Source organism: Hevea brasiliensis, chromosome 7, assembly GCF_030052815.1.
Source record: "Hevea brasiliensis isolate MT/VB/25A 57/8 chromosome 7, ASM3005281v1, whole genome shotgun sequence".
NCBI classification, from domain to species: domain Eukaryota; kingdom Viridiplantae; phylum Streptophyta; class Magnoliopsida; order Malpighiales; family Euphorbiaceae; genus Hevea; species Hevea brasiliensis.
Window position 1 is genome coordinate 96,559,294 of NC_079499.1, and position 15,705 is coordinate 96,574,998.

At 34.4% G+C, this 15,705-nt stretch overlaps 2 protein-coding genes across 2 annotated transcripts; both read right to left on the bottom strand.

The window, feature by feature from the left end:
- Positions 1 to 309: 309 nt before the first annotated feature.
- On the bottom strand, positions 310 to 9,420 carry LOC110666440 (uncharacterized). Its single transcript, XM_058150227.1, has 10 exons — positions 9,258 to 9,420; positions 8,667 to 8,883; positions 8,422 to 8,579; positions 8,191 to 8,336; positions 7,504 to 7,566; positions 7,322 to 7,414; positions 1,674 to 1,835; positions 1,431 to 1,537; positions 931 to 1,088; positions 310 to 819 (listed from the first exon to the last, which is right to left on the bottom strand). Exons 1-10 carry the CDS (start codon positions 9,361 to 9,363, stop codon positions 560 to 562), a joined length of 1,470 nt encoding a protein of 489 aa, XP_058006210.1. The 5' UTR covers positions 9,364 to 9,420; the 3' UTR covers positions 310 to 559.
- A 2,930-nt stretch (positions 9,421 to 12,350) lies between these two features.
- On the bottom strand, positions 12,351 to 15,384 carry LOC110666458 (uncharacterized). Its single transcript, XM_021826947.2, has 3 exons — positions 14,564 to 15,384; positions 14,302 to 14,477; positions 12,351 to 12,778 (listed from the first exon to the last, which is right to left on the bottom strand). Exons 1-3 carry the CDS (start codon positions 14,811 to 14,813, stop codon positions 12,644 to 12,646), a joined length of 561 nt encoding a protein of 186 aa, XP_021682639.2. The 5' UTR covers positions 14,814 to 15,384; the 3' UTR covers positions 12,351 to 12,643.
- Between the last annotated feature and the right edge of the window lie 321 nt (positions 15,385 to 15,705).

Here is a 15,705-nt window from a genome sequence, read left to right on the forward strand (position 1 = left end):
TAATTTTTTATAAATAGAGCTATAAAATATTTAAGTTTAAATTAATAAATTTATTAATTATTAAATTAAATATTTATATATAAATTTATACACAATTATTAACTTCGTTTTCATGTTTATATTAAATAATTTGCAGAGGCTCTCCATAAAGTCAAAAGTAATCAATTCTTGCTGGAAATTTTCATAGTGTTTGACAATTTTTTCCACTCGAGTGAAGACAAATAATAATAGTAATAATAATAATAATAATATCATCTCACAATGGCCAATGCCACTTACTCAGGATTGAGTGTCGACAACAGAGAAGAATAAAGCCTCTAAGCTTGAAATGAAATGGATTTCCTGATCTAAAGATCATCTAAACAGTCTGTTTGCCAGGTATGTTCACAGCCTATGCATACAATACAAATTCATTACATGATTTTACAATCAGTGCTGTGCATGTAAATTGACAATATGATTCTACAAAAATTAGTGTGATTCTAACATGTGCTACCAACATTTTTCGTACTCATCATGAGTTTTCTTACTGATTTGGCATTAGCCATGCTCGCAACTGCTACCAAAGATGCCACTTGGGACGTGGCTGACTAGAAGTACTACCGGAGCTTGGAGTTACAGTGATTCTTTCTGCATTTGCAGCAACCCATTTGCTGAAATCAGGAGAGGCAACAAGTTCTTTGACAGCTTTTCGCGTGGAGTCTCTAGTGAAATTTCCCCACGAATCTTTTGAGAATCTTCTCCTTTCAGGAGTACGATGGAAGGTTGAAGGATAAATATCTGAATCTGAGAGTTGATGACGTGATGTTTTGCTAACACCTGAAGGATTGACAGATGGTAGATGTAATCATATAACAGAGCATAACTAGTGAAAAAATGGTAGTCCTAATTCAGCATTATTTATGTAAAAAGATCAGACATCAGGCAAACCTTGCATCGGTGAACTGCATGAAGCCAAGTTGAATCGTTTGGCCTGACGCCAGTCCTCAGGTGTCTTCAACACATATTCATCATGGGAATTTCCAAATGGTGATAAATCAGGAACATGGGATCCAATCTGGATGTTTTTGATGAATTTGAACAACTTCCTGCAAGTTTATTCCACAAATGTGATGGAATTTGCAATCTAAAGGCAATGAATTTAGCTCAAAAACTGGGTGCATTATAGAGTTTTAGACAGATCAAAATTAAGTTCACAATTGCCAGGAAAAGAAAGAATGAATGAATCCTTTCATAATGGTAGAGGAAAGAACTCAAGGTCTAATAGTTCTTTATTGTTGGGCTGGGTATTTCAGCTCAAAAACAATTGCAAAGGCCACATACTAACAAATATATTAGCTTCTTATCCAATAAAAATATAAAATACAAGTAAATTTATCTTGTTGCCAGTAGAGAATGAAGAAGACCAAGGATCATAAAGGCAGACTTACTTGTACAGTCGACGCAAAAATCTTAATCTGAAAATTCTCCTTAATATTGATGAGACCACTATTCCAGATACTAATGCTTCCACAGCCAGCAGGGGATCCAAAGAACTCTAGAAACAGCATATTCATGATGAAATTTGTTGCAAAACGTGAAACAGTGATATCATAAATGTAATTACGAAGAACAGAATAATCTCTTAATATACAAAACTTGAAAAGTTTTAAGATTGAAGGAAGTAAATCTACCTGAAGAATCATGATGACAGCCAAAATCCGGATAGACCAAGCAACAAATACAGAGGTACTCATATCAACTGAACCCTCTTCTGTTAGGACAAGCTTACGGACAGCCCAGAAACCCATCCATGCTCCAGCCAGAACAAAAAAAGCCAGCAGAAAAATGGTCAACTGCAGCATAAAGAATAAGGACTTTATGAGCTTATACTTTTATGATCTATACGAGCGTTAAAATAGCAGTTCGATTCCTCTTCTAACATTGAACCACTAGGCCAACAAATAATTCTCAAACCTCAAAAATAATGAAGGTGTTAGTCTGGGGAATTAAAAATCATCAATCTAATTATTATTTTTATAATTGATTGTTTCATGAGCCTTTCAAAAATATATGTTAGTTCTGACTTCAAAAACATGGTCATTCATCGGACTTCTGAAATTGGCATAAGATGCATGATTCAGATGATTAACCTGTAAAAGGTCTAAACCATCACCATTTTGAATCCATGAAAGAAAAGCTGATTTTTCAGTATAACTGTCTTACACAACAGACTATGAATACTAAGTTTACAGCAGCAACTTTGTAAAATACATAAAACTGATTGATTCCTGGTTGACAAACTACACATGGCACCCAAAACTACCCATCTTTTCATTGTCATATGACTCACATTATTGATTCCTTGTTGACAAACCACTCATGGCACCCAAAACTACACATCTTTTCATCTGTCATGACTCACATTCAATGAGAAAATTCCACACACACACACACACACACACACGCACACAGAGGGCTGAGCAGAATTCAGTTTTAATAATAAAAAAAAAAAAACACGCTCACACACACACACAGGGCTGAGCAGAATTCAACTCAACTCAACTCAACTCAACTAAGCCTTTATCCCAAAAAATTTGGGGTCGGCTATATGGATTCGCTTTTTCCACTCTAAACGATTTTGGGTTAAATCCTCAGAAATGTGTAATGCTTCTAAGTCATGTTGTACTACTCTCCTCCAAGTCAATTTAGGTCTACCCCTTTTTTTCTTTCTATCCTCTAACCTAATGTGCTCTACTTGTCTAACTGGAGCCTCCGTATGTCTACGCTTCACATGACCAAACCATCTTAATTTCCCTTCTCTCAACTTATCTTCAATTGGCACCGCTCCTACCTTTTCTCTAATACTTTCATTACGGACTTTATCTAGTCTAGTATGGCCACTCATCCACCTTAACATTCTCATCTCTGCAACTCTTATCTTAGATGCATACGACTCTTTCAGTGCCCAACACTCACTACCATATAACATAGCCGGTCGTATGGCTGTACGGTAAAATTTTCCTTTTAATTTATTGAGAATCTTACGATCACATAAAACTCCCGTGGCACGTCTCCATTTCAACCATCCGGCTTTAATCCTATGACTAACATACTCCTCACATCCCCCATCTACTTGAAGGACTGAGCCTAGATATTTAAAGTGATTACTTTGGGACAGTACCACTCCATTCAAACTAACTCCTTCCCTATCACCAGTTTGGCCTTCACTGAACTTGCAATGCATGTATTCTGTCTTCGTTCTACTTAACTTAAAACCCTTTGACTCTAGAGTACTTCTCCAAAGTTCTAGCTTCCTATTGATTCCTTCTCGTGTCTCATCTATCAGAACAATATCATCCGCAAACATCATGCACCAAGGAATACTCTCTTGTATATGTTTCGTCAGTTCATCTAAAACTAATGTAAAAAGGTAAGGGCTTATGACTGATCCTTGGTGTAATCCAATTGAGATCGGAAAATCTCTTGTGTCCCCTCCCACTGTGTGCACAATAGTAGTTGCTCCTTCATACATATCTTTCAATACTTGTACGTACCTAATAGATACCCTCTTTTGTTCTAACACATCCCATAAGACTTCTCTTGGAACACTATCATAAGCCTTCTCCAAATCAATAAAAACCATGTGTAGATCTTTCTTCACATCTCTATATTTCTCCATCAAGCTTCTAATGAGAAAGATCGCTTCCATAGTTGAACGACCGGGCATGAAACCAAATTGATTGAGAGAGATAGAAGTATCATGACGTAGTCGATGCTCCACAACTCTCTCCCACAACTTCATAGTATGGCTCATGAGTTTAATTCCCCGATAGTTTGAGCAACTTTGTACGTCTCCCTTATTTTTAAAAATAGGTACTAAAATACTCTTCCTCCATTAATCAGGCATTTTCTTTGAGTTTAGAATCTTATTAAATAATTTAGTTAACCATGCCACTCCCATATCTCCCAAATACTTCCACACTTCAATTGGTATTTCATCAGGTCCACAGGCTTTACCCACTTTCATTCTCTTAAGTGCTTCTTTTACTTCTAAAGATCTAATCCTTCTAGTATAATTTACATTCTTTTCTATTGTTCTATAATCTATATTCACGTTATTTCCATTTTGACTATTATTAAAGAGATCATTAAAATGATTTCTCCATCTTTGTTTAATGTCCTCATCTTTCACCAACACTTTTCCTTCTTTATCCTTAATGCACCTAACTTGATTGAGATCTTGACATTTCCTTTCTCTACTCCTTGCTAATCTATAAATATCTTTCTCCCCTTCTTTAGTTTCAAGTTTCTCATATAACTTTTCAAAGGCCTGTGCTCTTGCTTGACTAACTGCCTTTTTTGCCTCTTTCTTTGCTATCTTGTATTGTTCATATGCCTCATTATTATCACATTTAGATAATTTCTTATACCATTCCCTTTTTCTCTTCACTGCCTTTTGTACTTCCTCATTCCACCACCATCTCTCTTTTGAGGATGGTCCATGTCCTTTAGACTCTCCAAGTACTTTTCTAGCTACTTCTCTAATCTTTGATGCCATCTGTATCCACATATCATTGGCCTCCATATCTAGCTTCCATACTTCGGACTCGAGAAGCTCATTTTTGAACTTCACTTGCTTTTCTCCTTTGAACTCCCACCACTTTGTTCGAGCTACACTATTTCTTCTGACCTTACTTGAATTGTTCCTAAACTTGACATCCAAGACCACCAACCTATGTTGACTTGTTAAAAGCCTCTCCTGGAATGACCTTGTAATCCTTGCATAGAGCTCTATTTGTCTTCCTGGTTAAGAGAAAGTCGATTTGGCTTCTATGTTGCCCACTTTTGAAAGTCACTAAATGTGACTCTATTTTTATAAAGTAGGTATTTGCTAGTATTAGGTCATATGCCATAGCAAAATCCAGGATGCTTTTTCCCTCCTCATTTCGACTGCCAAAACCAAAACCTCCATGAACATTCTCATAACCTTGTCTATCACTTCCAACATGTCCATTCAAATCTCCACCAATGAAAACATTCTCTTCATTCGGTATGCTTTGCATTAAATCATCCATATCTTCCCAAAACCTTTGTTTACTCTCACTGTCTAGTCCTATTTGTGGGGCATAAGCACTAACTATATTTATTGTTTCTCCTTTTAGTACTAGCTTTACTAGTATAATTCTATCTCTTACTCTTTTCACAGCTACTACTGCGTCTTTCAATGTTCTGTCTATGATTATACCCACTCCGTTCTTGTTTCTCTCCTTTCCGGTAAACCACAATTTGTACCCTGAATTACCCACTTCCTTACTTTTCTCTCCTACCCATTTAGTCTCCTGAATGCAAGCAATATTCACCCTTCTCCTTTTCAAGGTATCCACAAGCTCCATTAATTTTTCTGTAAGTGATCCAACATTCCAAGTACCAACCCTGATCCTCCTCCTATCCTGCTCCTTCCTAATTGGTCTCCTTCTATGATATCTTCTATTGTTTTCTATGTCTATCTTGTGTTCTGTTCTACTATTTGTTCTACTATCTGTCCTATGGACTAACTTCTTTACCCACACCCGTCCATGATGTGGGAACCCTTGCTCACTTAACACCACACCCGGGCGCCGGCATGGAGCGTCGCTTTCGGTGAACGCCCTACACCCTTGCATATTTATCACTACACCCGGGCTCCGATGTAGCGCGTCGTTAGTAGAGGACGCCCCAACGTTTATATCTTTTGAATCCATATCATAGGGTGTGACGAAATTTTTACGCTGGTTGTCACCTACCGCAACCCTCCTCCTTTATCCGGGCTTGGGACCGGCTAAGCGCAAACTACTTAGGCGGAGTTGCTGAGCAGAATTCAGTTCTAACAAAAAAAAAAAGCCACACACACACACACACACAGAGGGCTGAGCAGAATTCAGTTTTAACGAAAAAAAAAAAAAGGTCAGTTTTCCAATTGAAATGGTTCGTTTTGGTTAGTATTGTGGCTGAGCAGAATTCAGTTTTAACCAAACACACACACACACACACACACACACACACACACAGAGGGCTGAGCAGAATTCAATTTTAACAAAAAAAAAAAAAAATGCCCACACACACACACACACACACACACACACACACGCAGAGAGAGAGAGAGAGAGAGAGAGAGAGAGAGAGAGAGAGGGCTGAGCATAATTCAGTTTTAACCCAAAAAAAAAACGTCGTTTCTCCAGTTGAAATGGTTCATTTTGGTTAGTATTGGGGTTGAACAGAATTCAGTTTTAACAAAAAAAAAACGTCGGTTTTCCAGTTGAAATGGTTCGTTTTGGTTAGTATGGTGATAGAAATTCAGTTCATTTTGATTATTTTCATCAAAAACTGAAAAACCAAACCGAACCTAAAATGAACTAGATCATTTTATACAACCCTATATATATAATACATATATAGAAATGCCTAAGGTCTAACCTTTTTTTTTTCTCCTCGCAAACGAAACCAACATCCTACCTCTCTATTGCCGCTTGCCCACTCCTTGTTCTTCTGTTCTTCCTCTTCCCTTTGACATCTCATTTTTTTTCTTTGCTATTTCTGCTATGGTTCCTATCTCTTCTGGTTCTTCTTCTTCTTCTTTTTTGTACAAATTCTTTGTGCTCCTCTCCACTGAGCACTGATAAAGCTTTTGATTTAGGAGCTGTTGCTGGCCTCTAGTGAAAGGAGTGTGTTAGATTTTAGTGAAGTGACCTTTAGACCTAAATTGACTTGGAGGAGAGTAATACAATATGACCTAGAAGCATTACACATTTATGAGGATTTAACCCAAAATCGTTTAGAGTGGAGAAAGCGAATACATATAGCCAACCCCAAATTTTTGGGATAAACGCTTAGTTGAGTTTAGTTTCACTGTGGAAGCAGAATTGACTTCGAAGTGTTTCGCCGTGGAATCTCAACATCTGCAGCTGTTGCTGGTTTTGTCTATGGGTTTCACTATGCAAGTGTATGACCTGGAAGTGTTTCGCTGTGGAAGCTCCACCAGTGTCGATTGTGGCTATGGGTCTTGATTTTCATCATATGAGTTTAGGTTTATTGCTTTTTTCTGTTTTATTATAGAGAAAATATGTAAGGAAAGGAAAATTTTAAATTGTATTTTTTTCCCTTCTGTGTAGAGATTTGAGTTTTTTGGCCTTTGATAAATTGATTCATGGAGTTTTTTTTGCCTCTGCTTCGGCTCTCTCTCTCTCTCTCTCTCTCTCTCTCTCTTTTATATATATATATATATATATATATATATATATACACACACTTCTTCAGAACAAAGTTACAAGTACAATTATCATAATATATATAACTTACATACAGGATAATACATGTCTTCGCTGATTCCTATCTCCACAAGTACTGAATGAAATAGTCCTGGCAAGTAGCGAAGAAGAAAGGATCCCATGCCAACCTTTAACAAAATGAAGATAGGATGAGCATGAAACTGTTGGTCAATAAAAACCACAAAAGTAAACGTGAGATGAGAAGAATAATACATACAAGAGATGAGTATATAAAAATTGCAAGCGAGTTCTTTCGACCAGTTGGAAGCAGCTTCATCCCCTGTCAACAACCCAGAGTCTTTTTCAATTGCCTTATATCAATGCTTATAAGAGTGTGGTAACAGAAATTAGAAAAAAACAATTCAAAATAAATGAGAAGTCCAATTGGACTCAAGAATCAAACATCCAAATCATATTTCCATTATTGAGCCACCATTTAAACCAAAGATAATAAAAAAGAAAAAAGAAGAATTGACCAAATGCACGAAGCATCCCACACTTGTGGGCTCTAGGGAGAGTAGAGGTATGCAGCAGCCTTATTCCTGCTTTGCAGAGAGGCTTTTTCTTGCAAACCAAAGATATCAAGGGAAAACATAATAAGAAAAAAAAAAGTATTCATCTAAAATCAACCAATTAGAAAGCATTGTTCATATTGATTGAGGTAAAGCAACATAATTTCAACTGCAAATTCTGTCCGTGGTACTCAACATTCAACAACAACAACAAGAGGACAGAAAATAAGCCAACTGAACTGGCCCAAATCAGTATTAGATGCTAAAAACTGTAGCCTAAGCATTTATTTCCACATTCAAAAAGTTTAATGAAAATACTGACAGCATAGATAACAAAAAGACATAAACATAATCCACATTTCCAACAACAGAGGTTTGGAAAACTAGATCACCTGAAAAAGAACCACCAATATTACAAGGATGATCCCAATTGCCATGGCACTGCTGTAGTAAAAAGCCAATGACTTGCTCAAAGAGGATGCCACGCTCAACATAACAATGCCCAAGATTAAGAAAACCACACGATACACCAAGAATTCTGCCAAACAAACGAATAGCATAAATGACAAGTTACTAACTTCACATATTATTCTAAAAAACAAAAGATAAAATAAGAAAATTACCTTCTTCAATGGAAAGTTCAAGGGTTTCCAAGGATGAACTAGCCATCCTTATATCTAATAGTTTGTGGTCAAAAGGTGACATGGCTCGAACCCATGAACCCTTATCAACCTTCTCCCACTTGCCTTGCGGGCACATCCCTATCCCAAGAGAAGCATTTCTGCAAAGGATGCATATCCCTCAAAGCAACAAGCAGAATAAAAGTCAAAATGAGTAACCATGGCCACTTTTTTTCAGAACAGCTTACCTATGGAAACAAACCTCAACATTTGGCTTGCGACCGCTTGAACTTGAATGTGAAACTGTCACCTTTAATGAATGGGAAAACTTTTTCAAGCTTTTTAGCCTAGAAAGTCCATGGATATGAACTCTTTCACAAAGCACTGAAGTGCCGGGTTTAGAACCCGGTGACTTAACCACTTGCAAGCTAGGAGATAGCAGCAACTTACTAGACCCACCAACCACTACAAAACCAAGAACATAGATGCAAATCACCAGTCAGTGAGCAAAAACGTTTAACCGTTCTACAGATAATTTATTGCATGTCAAGTTATCATTAAAAGCAATATCGGGGGAAGAAAACTTGGAACAATTCCACCTATATAATTAGTGATGGAAACTTTTTTCCGTCAATAATATTGAGCTTTCTAGTCATCCAAACAAAAACCACAAGAAGAAAACAAATCCCGTATTCCAATTTCACCAAATAATGCTTTCAATTACTAAGTAGCAAATAAAACCCTAGATACAAAAATTCATGGCGAATTCAATAAAATAGAAAATCAGGGGGGGGGGGGGGTGGGGGGACAAAGAAACAAGAGAAAGACGAAGAAAGTACCTAAAGAGCGTTCATGTGCAGAGACAACAGAGCAAAAAATTGAAAACGTGAGAAAGAGAATCCGGCGAAGGAAAATGGAGTTCCGACAGGTTTTGAAAGAAGCCATTGCTGTGCGGATTTGGTGAGAGAGAGAAAAGGCGCGAGTTGAAAATAGAAAAATAGAATTTACTGGGCGCAAATGCTTTCCTTGGGCTAAGAAGCGCTTAGCCGTCGAGAGATTGGGCTTCGCTCTGATGCCCATTCAAATTTCTCAATCCAAATGCGTGCTACAGATGATAATAAGAACAGTCTTGGAGTCTTGATGGGCCGATTTAATAGATTTTTATGCGCCCCTTTTTTTTTTTTGGTGATTTATGATTTAGTTTAATTTTTATATTTTAAAAAAACCCATTAAAAAGTCTCTAAGTTTTGATTACATCAGACATTTTACCTTTAATTTATTTTCTAAGTATATTCTGTTATATTTTATTAGTCAAATTTTAAATAAATGGCTATTTAATCATTGAATTTTGTCATTATTAACATTTTCAGCCATTTATTTTTCAAAAATAAATTAAAAGTGTTTTAATGGAATAAAAACTTAATGAGTTTCTAAAATTATTAGAATCCACTTATTAGTAATAGTAATATCCTGAGACTAAATTGTAATTTACTGTTTAGCTTTTTTTTTTTTTTTTTTTGGTTGAGGAAAATTTAAAACACGAAGAGAGATTGGGTAACTCAAACACATAGAACTTGTTTAATATTGTTGTTTAAACTGTCGTTAAGAAAGATATTTTTTTTAAATATATTAGTTAAAAATATTAAAATAATAAAATTATTTTTTAAAAATTTTTTTATAATAATATTTAAAATAATTTTTTTGCTTATTTTAACACCTTTTATCCAGAAATTGGTACCTTAATTTAATAATAAATGTGATGCTATTTTTATTAAAAAAAATGAAAAATATCCTTAAAAAACTACAGTTACTAACATAGAAAAATATTAAAATTAGAAAAATATTACCCCACGTTGATTTAAAATAAGTTATTTGAGTTAAACATGAAATTTGAGTAAATTTTCTTCTTTTAAATTAGCTTTTTATGAAATTAGACTCCCATTGATAAATATATTTTGTTGAGTTATCTATTAATAAATATATAAATATATATATATATATATTTTAAAGCCTCCTTAGCAAACAAGCCTTGACCTTTGATCACAAATAAATGTGAATGCAGATTGAGGCGCAACTTCAAAAGAAAAACTCCATTTTTTTCATTTAAAAAATTTAATTTAGCTCATTTTTAATTTGTTCAATTTAATTTATAAATTTTAATTTAAATTCAATTTAGCCCAAAAATTATGAAATTAAACTTCTTTATTTTTAGTCTTAAACCAAGAAATAAAAAATTTAATCCCAAAATAAAAAAATTAAATTTCTTATTTTTTTATTTAAATCAAAAAATTAAAAAATTTAATTCATAAATTTTAAGATTTTAGTTAAATTTAATTTAAATTAAAACTTTTAAACTAAATTTAATAAAAATTTAAAAATAAATTAAATTAAATTTTTAAATAAATACAGAGATTAAATTGAATATTTCGCTGATTGATATTTGTTGGTGCTTTATTTGCCCATTTTGTCTCTCTTTCCTTTTTCATCCTTTCGTCTTGTTTGTAAATTTATCCATTTTGTCCTCCATAATATGAGATGATAGAAGAAGTTTTGTTTGGCTGTTAAAAATGGACACCTTTTGTAAACCCCATAGCAAACACCTTTTGAAAGACCCACCTTGCTCACCATAGCAAACACCATTAATTTGTAAAACCCCTTTCATTTAATGAAAGCATACCTTATGCATTTAAAATTCTTACATTTTTACCAATGAGCTTTAAGAGTTGTTCTTAAAATTGCAAAGTCTTGAATTCGAGTCTTATTTTAAATCAATTATATATATTATATCGAGTGAAAATGTAGTGATATTATTCTTCAAATACTCAGTCAAAAAATCAGTACTTATAACTAAATATCCAACGTGATAGTCAAAGTGTCAAATGTCCATCCAGAAAGTCAAAACCGAGTAAAATGTTGCTTAATCAAGCTGCTGCAAGCCAAGCAAAAGATAGTATAATTTAAACCTATACCAGAAAGTAACGAGCCAAACGAAGAAGCAATGTTATCGCTCGCCTAACAAGCTGTGCAAAACCCATACCAAGCAATAATAACACCAATCATGAATAAAGCTGGATTTTCAAGGGACAATATTGGATGTCAGCCTAATTTCCGAGATTAAGATAATAACTATTTTCCTTAAAAAGACCTATAAATACTAGAAGATGAGAGGAATTTGGATAAATTTCGATAGTTGTCCCTAAATTTTATGGGTTGTAACAAAACCATCCTTAAACTTAAAAATTTAATATAAAATCTTTAAACTTTGAAATTTTACACAATAAAATTCTTTTAACTCCCAATAGTCGATTTATAAGTAACATAATAATGTGAAATCTCTTTAATCAATTGTTATACATCTAATGCTTCATTATCCTGTATGACTAATATTCTTTTAATGATTAATCTATAAAAAAAAATTATAACTAATTTTATCACTATTATATAAAAAAAAATAATTATCTATGTTACCGCTACTTTGCATTGTATAAATTGGCCATTAATGATTAAAATTATTATACAAAATTTAAAAGTTTAGAGAATTTTATATTATATTTTTAAATTCAGAGGCGACTTTGTTATAATTTCTAAAATTTAGAAACAACTCTTGAAATTTATCCGAAAGAATTAAGTAAGCATACACTATCGAAATCAATATTAAATTATTTTCTTATTCTTTTACTTTTAAACTTTCATTTTCTAACTTGAGTACTAGAATTACTGTTTGAAAGGCCAACCACCTCACTTTTTTTCTGTTTTACAGGCTTACGTAACAATATGACTAGTATCTTGAAACTCACGGCAACATCATATAGTGAATAAATTCTCTTGCAGCAGCAGAAGCAAATGCAATGAATTGCAAGCATTCAATAGACCACCACATAATCAATTTGAAGGTCACAAAACTCTCCATTATTTATGCAAGTGGAGGTAGATAGCTAGGCAAAGCAAGTGGTTATTATATTAATTAATTACATTTAATTAAGCAAATGGGTTAATTATCTTTTATATGCCCAAATGCGTTACATATAGCTAAGTCTGGTGGAAGCTAATATGATGTGCATGTTCTAAAAAGTAAAAGAGCAGAATATGATAGTGTTGAAAAGAGTGAAAGGATGGGCATGTTTTTTTTTTTTTGGCTTTTATTCAGGACAAGAGAATGACAGCGGAGGAAGAAAGGAGGGTCTTGGCCTTGCTGTGCGATAAGAGGCACTGTTTGTGGTGTTTCTCAAGTTCCAATCTCTGAAATGCTCTGCAAGGCTGGCTTCCATTGCCCCCCACCACCATGATGCCTTCCCACTGCTCCTCTGCTGCTGCTTGTGCTGCCACCATTGCTTCCCGGTCGGTGAACCTCCTGCCCCACCTGCAAATTGGGAAAAAAAAAATTCAGACACACAACCTTAAGATAATGACAATTCATATTTATACAACTCATTTACATTCTTTATCTTTAAGCAAAGGTCCTCTTTTAGCATTTCATTATTTTAACTCCACATAAAGAGGATGGATACATAACCCAGCTGCACTTTCCATTTTCTCATATAAGAGAAGATTATTAAATATAAAGATTTGAGCAATTCCTGTTTGCTGAGCTAGCGATGTTCGTGTCTCAACATAAAGGCTGAATAAAAATAAACCTCTTTGAGTAAACCTAATTGACTTCAAAATGTGAACATGGAGTTATATTTGGACATATTAATTTTCCATTTCCATTTAAGTGGCCACTCACACCTCAGGAAAAAAATTGAATAAAAATGTACTAATTATGAATTGGACAAATAATGACAAGACATCATAAGCAGCCAATGGTTGCATATGGGTATGTGTGTGCAATTATTTGACAAAGTAACTTGGCATGGAAGCTCTTACAACCAGTTGCTGTAAAGTGGGTGAAGAAAGAAGAAGATGATTAGATATCATTAAGAGGTTATTAGTGATCCGCTAAAGATGATTTGGTATTGAAAATTAGTCAATCATATTAAAGATGTTATAGACATATATATGCCTCCACCAGGACGAATAACCATCCTAAATTCCACCAGTTTAAGTTAATTATCAAAAAGCAAAAAACTAAATTAAGATTGCAGATTCCATAATCAAGAAATATATATTGAAAAATTAAATTAAGATTACAATTTAGCGATTCCATATCAATACATATTCCTGTTGATAAGACTCTTATTGATAAAATTATTTCATCGCTCCTTAGCTTATTAGTTTTTATTTTATTTTAGTTTTGAATTGTAAAAAAAAGAAATTTTCTGGGTGTGATAGTCATTGCCGTCTAAGTCAAGATCCGTAATTAAATGGTTTCATTAACCCCTGATTAACCCCCCATAGGGGACCTACCACCGAACCGAGTTATAGTGAATCCCTAAAGAGTCACAAGAACAGACTACCCGCAGTCGATTTACTTATTCACAGCAAGCAGAGACAATATTGATGACATTAATACCAGTACAAAAAGTCAAACCGGGTTAGACACCTCCAACTCCCAAGACTTACTGCTAAGCCACCATGCTTAGTGGTAGCCTATTAGAAGTTTTACCCACCATATCTCATCTCCCTACCACCGTGATAATTTTTTATTAATATTTTTTTTTTCAAATATACTATATTGAATTTAAAAAGATGCTTTTATCAGGCTTGAAGTGACAAAAATAAAATGCAGATACCCTGCTCTTCTTCTCTGTAAAGAGTCGAAAGGACCCGAACCTTATGCTAAATTGCTAATCTAACATTCTTGGAATCTGAGCTGCTCCAAATTGCATTCAGAAAAACAAGAAGCTAAACTACCCAGGTAATTTTTTTTAAATGATCGATATTAACATTGCTCAAATTATAATTTCTAAGAGATGAAGGAGGTTCGAGCTCAGGTTATGTTACCTTAACAGAGCTGCAGTTCTCAGATTTAGAAATGGGGTTCGGATTCGGATTTGGATTCAAACTTAGCCCGCCAGAGTCTTTCTTCTTCATTTCTGTTGCATCTCCAAGCCCTCTTCTGTCTTTCAGTAGCTTTCCCAGTTTAACACACTTCTTCGAAGCAAACTCTTTCAACACATCTGCACAAAAGAAATTAAATAAAAGTTCCAAATTTGCAGCTTGCACTGCAAAGAGAAGTAACAAAAAAATTTTTTCCAGATGCTACCTTCAAAACTGATTAGTCGATAAACCTGCCCAATAAGCAGAGTGTCATCAGGTCGAAGAAGCTTGAGTTGCTTCAATGGCAACCCATTTTCTGTCCTCATCGTTGGAGATGTCACGACTAGAGCCACATAGTGGCCAGGATTAGAATTCATGATCTCATGAGCGCTAACAGACCAGTAAATCCTTTCAATCTTGTTTCCTGGGTGTTGAATCACCACGGTCGCTGCCTCTGCAGCTTGACAATTTCCCATTTCGCAAAACCACAAGAAACACACCGAACTATATTCTTTTAGAGTGACAATGGAAATTTATAAGTTGAAAGCTGGTAATGGTATAGCTAAGCTAGCTTTTGAATTACACAAAGAGAATTAAAAATGCTGACGCTTTGTTCACGTTCACGGGTACGGCAAGAATACAGGGATGTGAGATTCTCCGAAAATCGAGAAAGAAGAGAGATAAACAGAGAAAACCCAGAACAGCAAGTTAGCAGAATTTCTCTCACTTCAATGAGCCAAGCAGAGCTGAAAAGAAGACAATGATCTTGTCATCTTGATGTGCCTGCCATATTCATTTCTTGAGCAATAATTGAGGGTAAGAAGAGAGTAGTTTTTTCATTTATTGGAAGTGAAAGAAAGAAGGTGGTGGTGGAAGATGGGAGGCGCTTAATATCAAAGACGGAGATAGTATAGGAAGCGTAAATGGTAGGTAGATAGTGTAGGAATCTTCAATTAAATGTGTTTCTGATAGTGTATGGAGACGTGTTAGATCTGCAAACCCATCTGGCTTGCGTCTACTAGTATGTAATTGCAAGGGTTGGTAGTTATTTATGAAAGAGAACCCAACTCTATCAACTATCAGTTTATAGACGAGGTGTGCAGGGAATAAGAATTTTCCATAATTTCCACCTTTTATTGCCCCATTGTTTAAACTGCCCAAAACTCAGAATTATTGCGTAAGGTATTTGCAAAAGTGCTCATATCTGAATCTAAATTTAATTAATATTATTAAAATTTAAATTTATCTCAAATTTAATTATTAATTTTATTTAAAAAATTTAAATTTTTTTAATTTTATTTATTTTAATTAATATTTTACATAAAAAATTATTTTGATTATAATTTATATTTTAAAAATCTAATAATT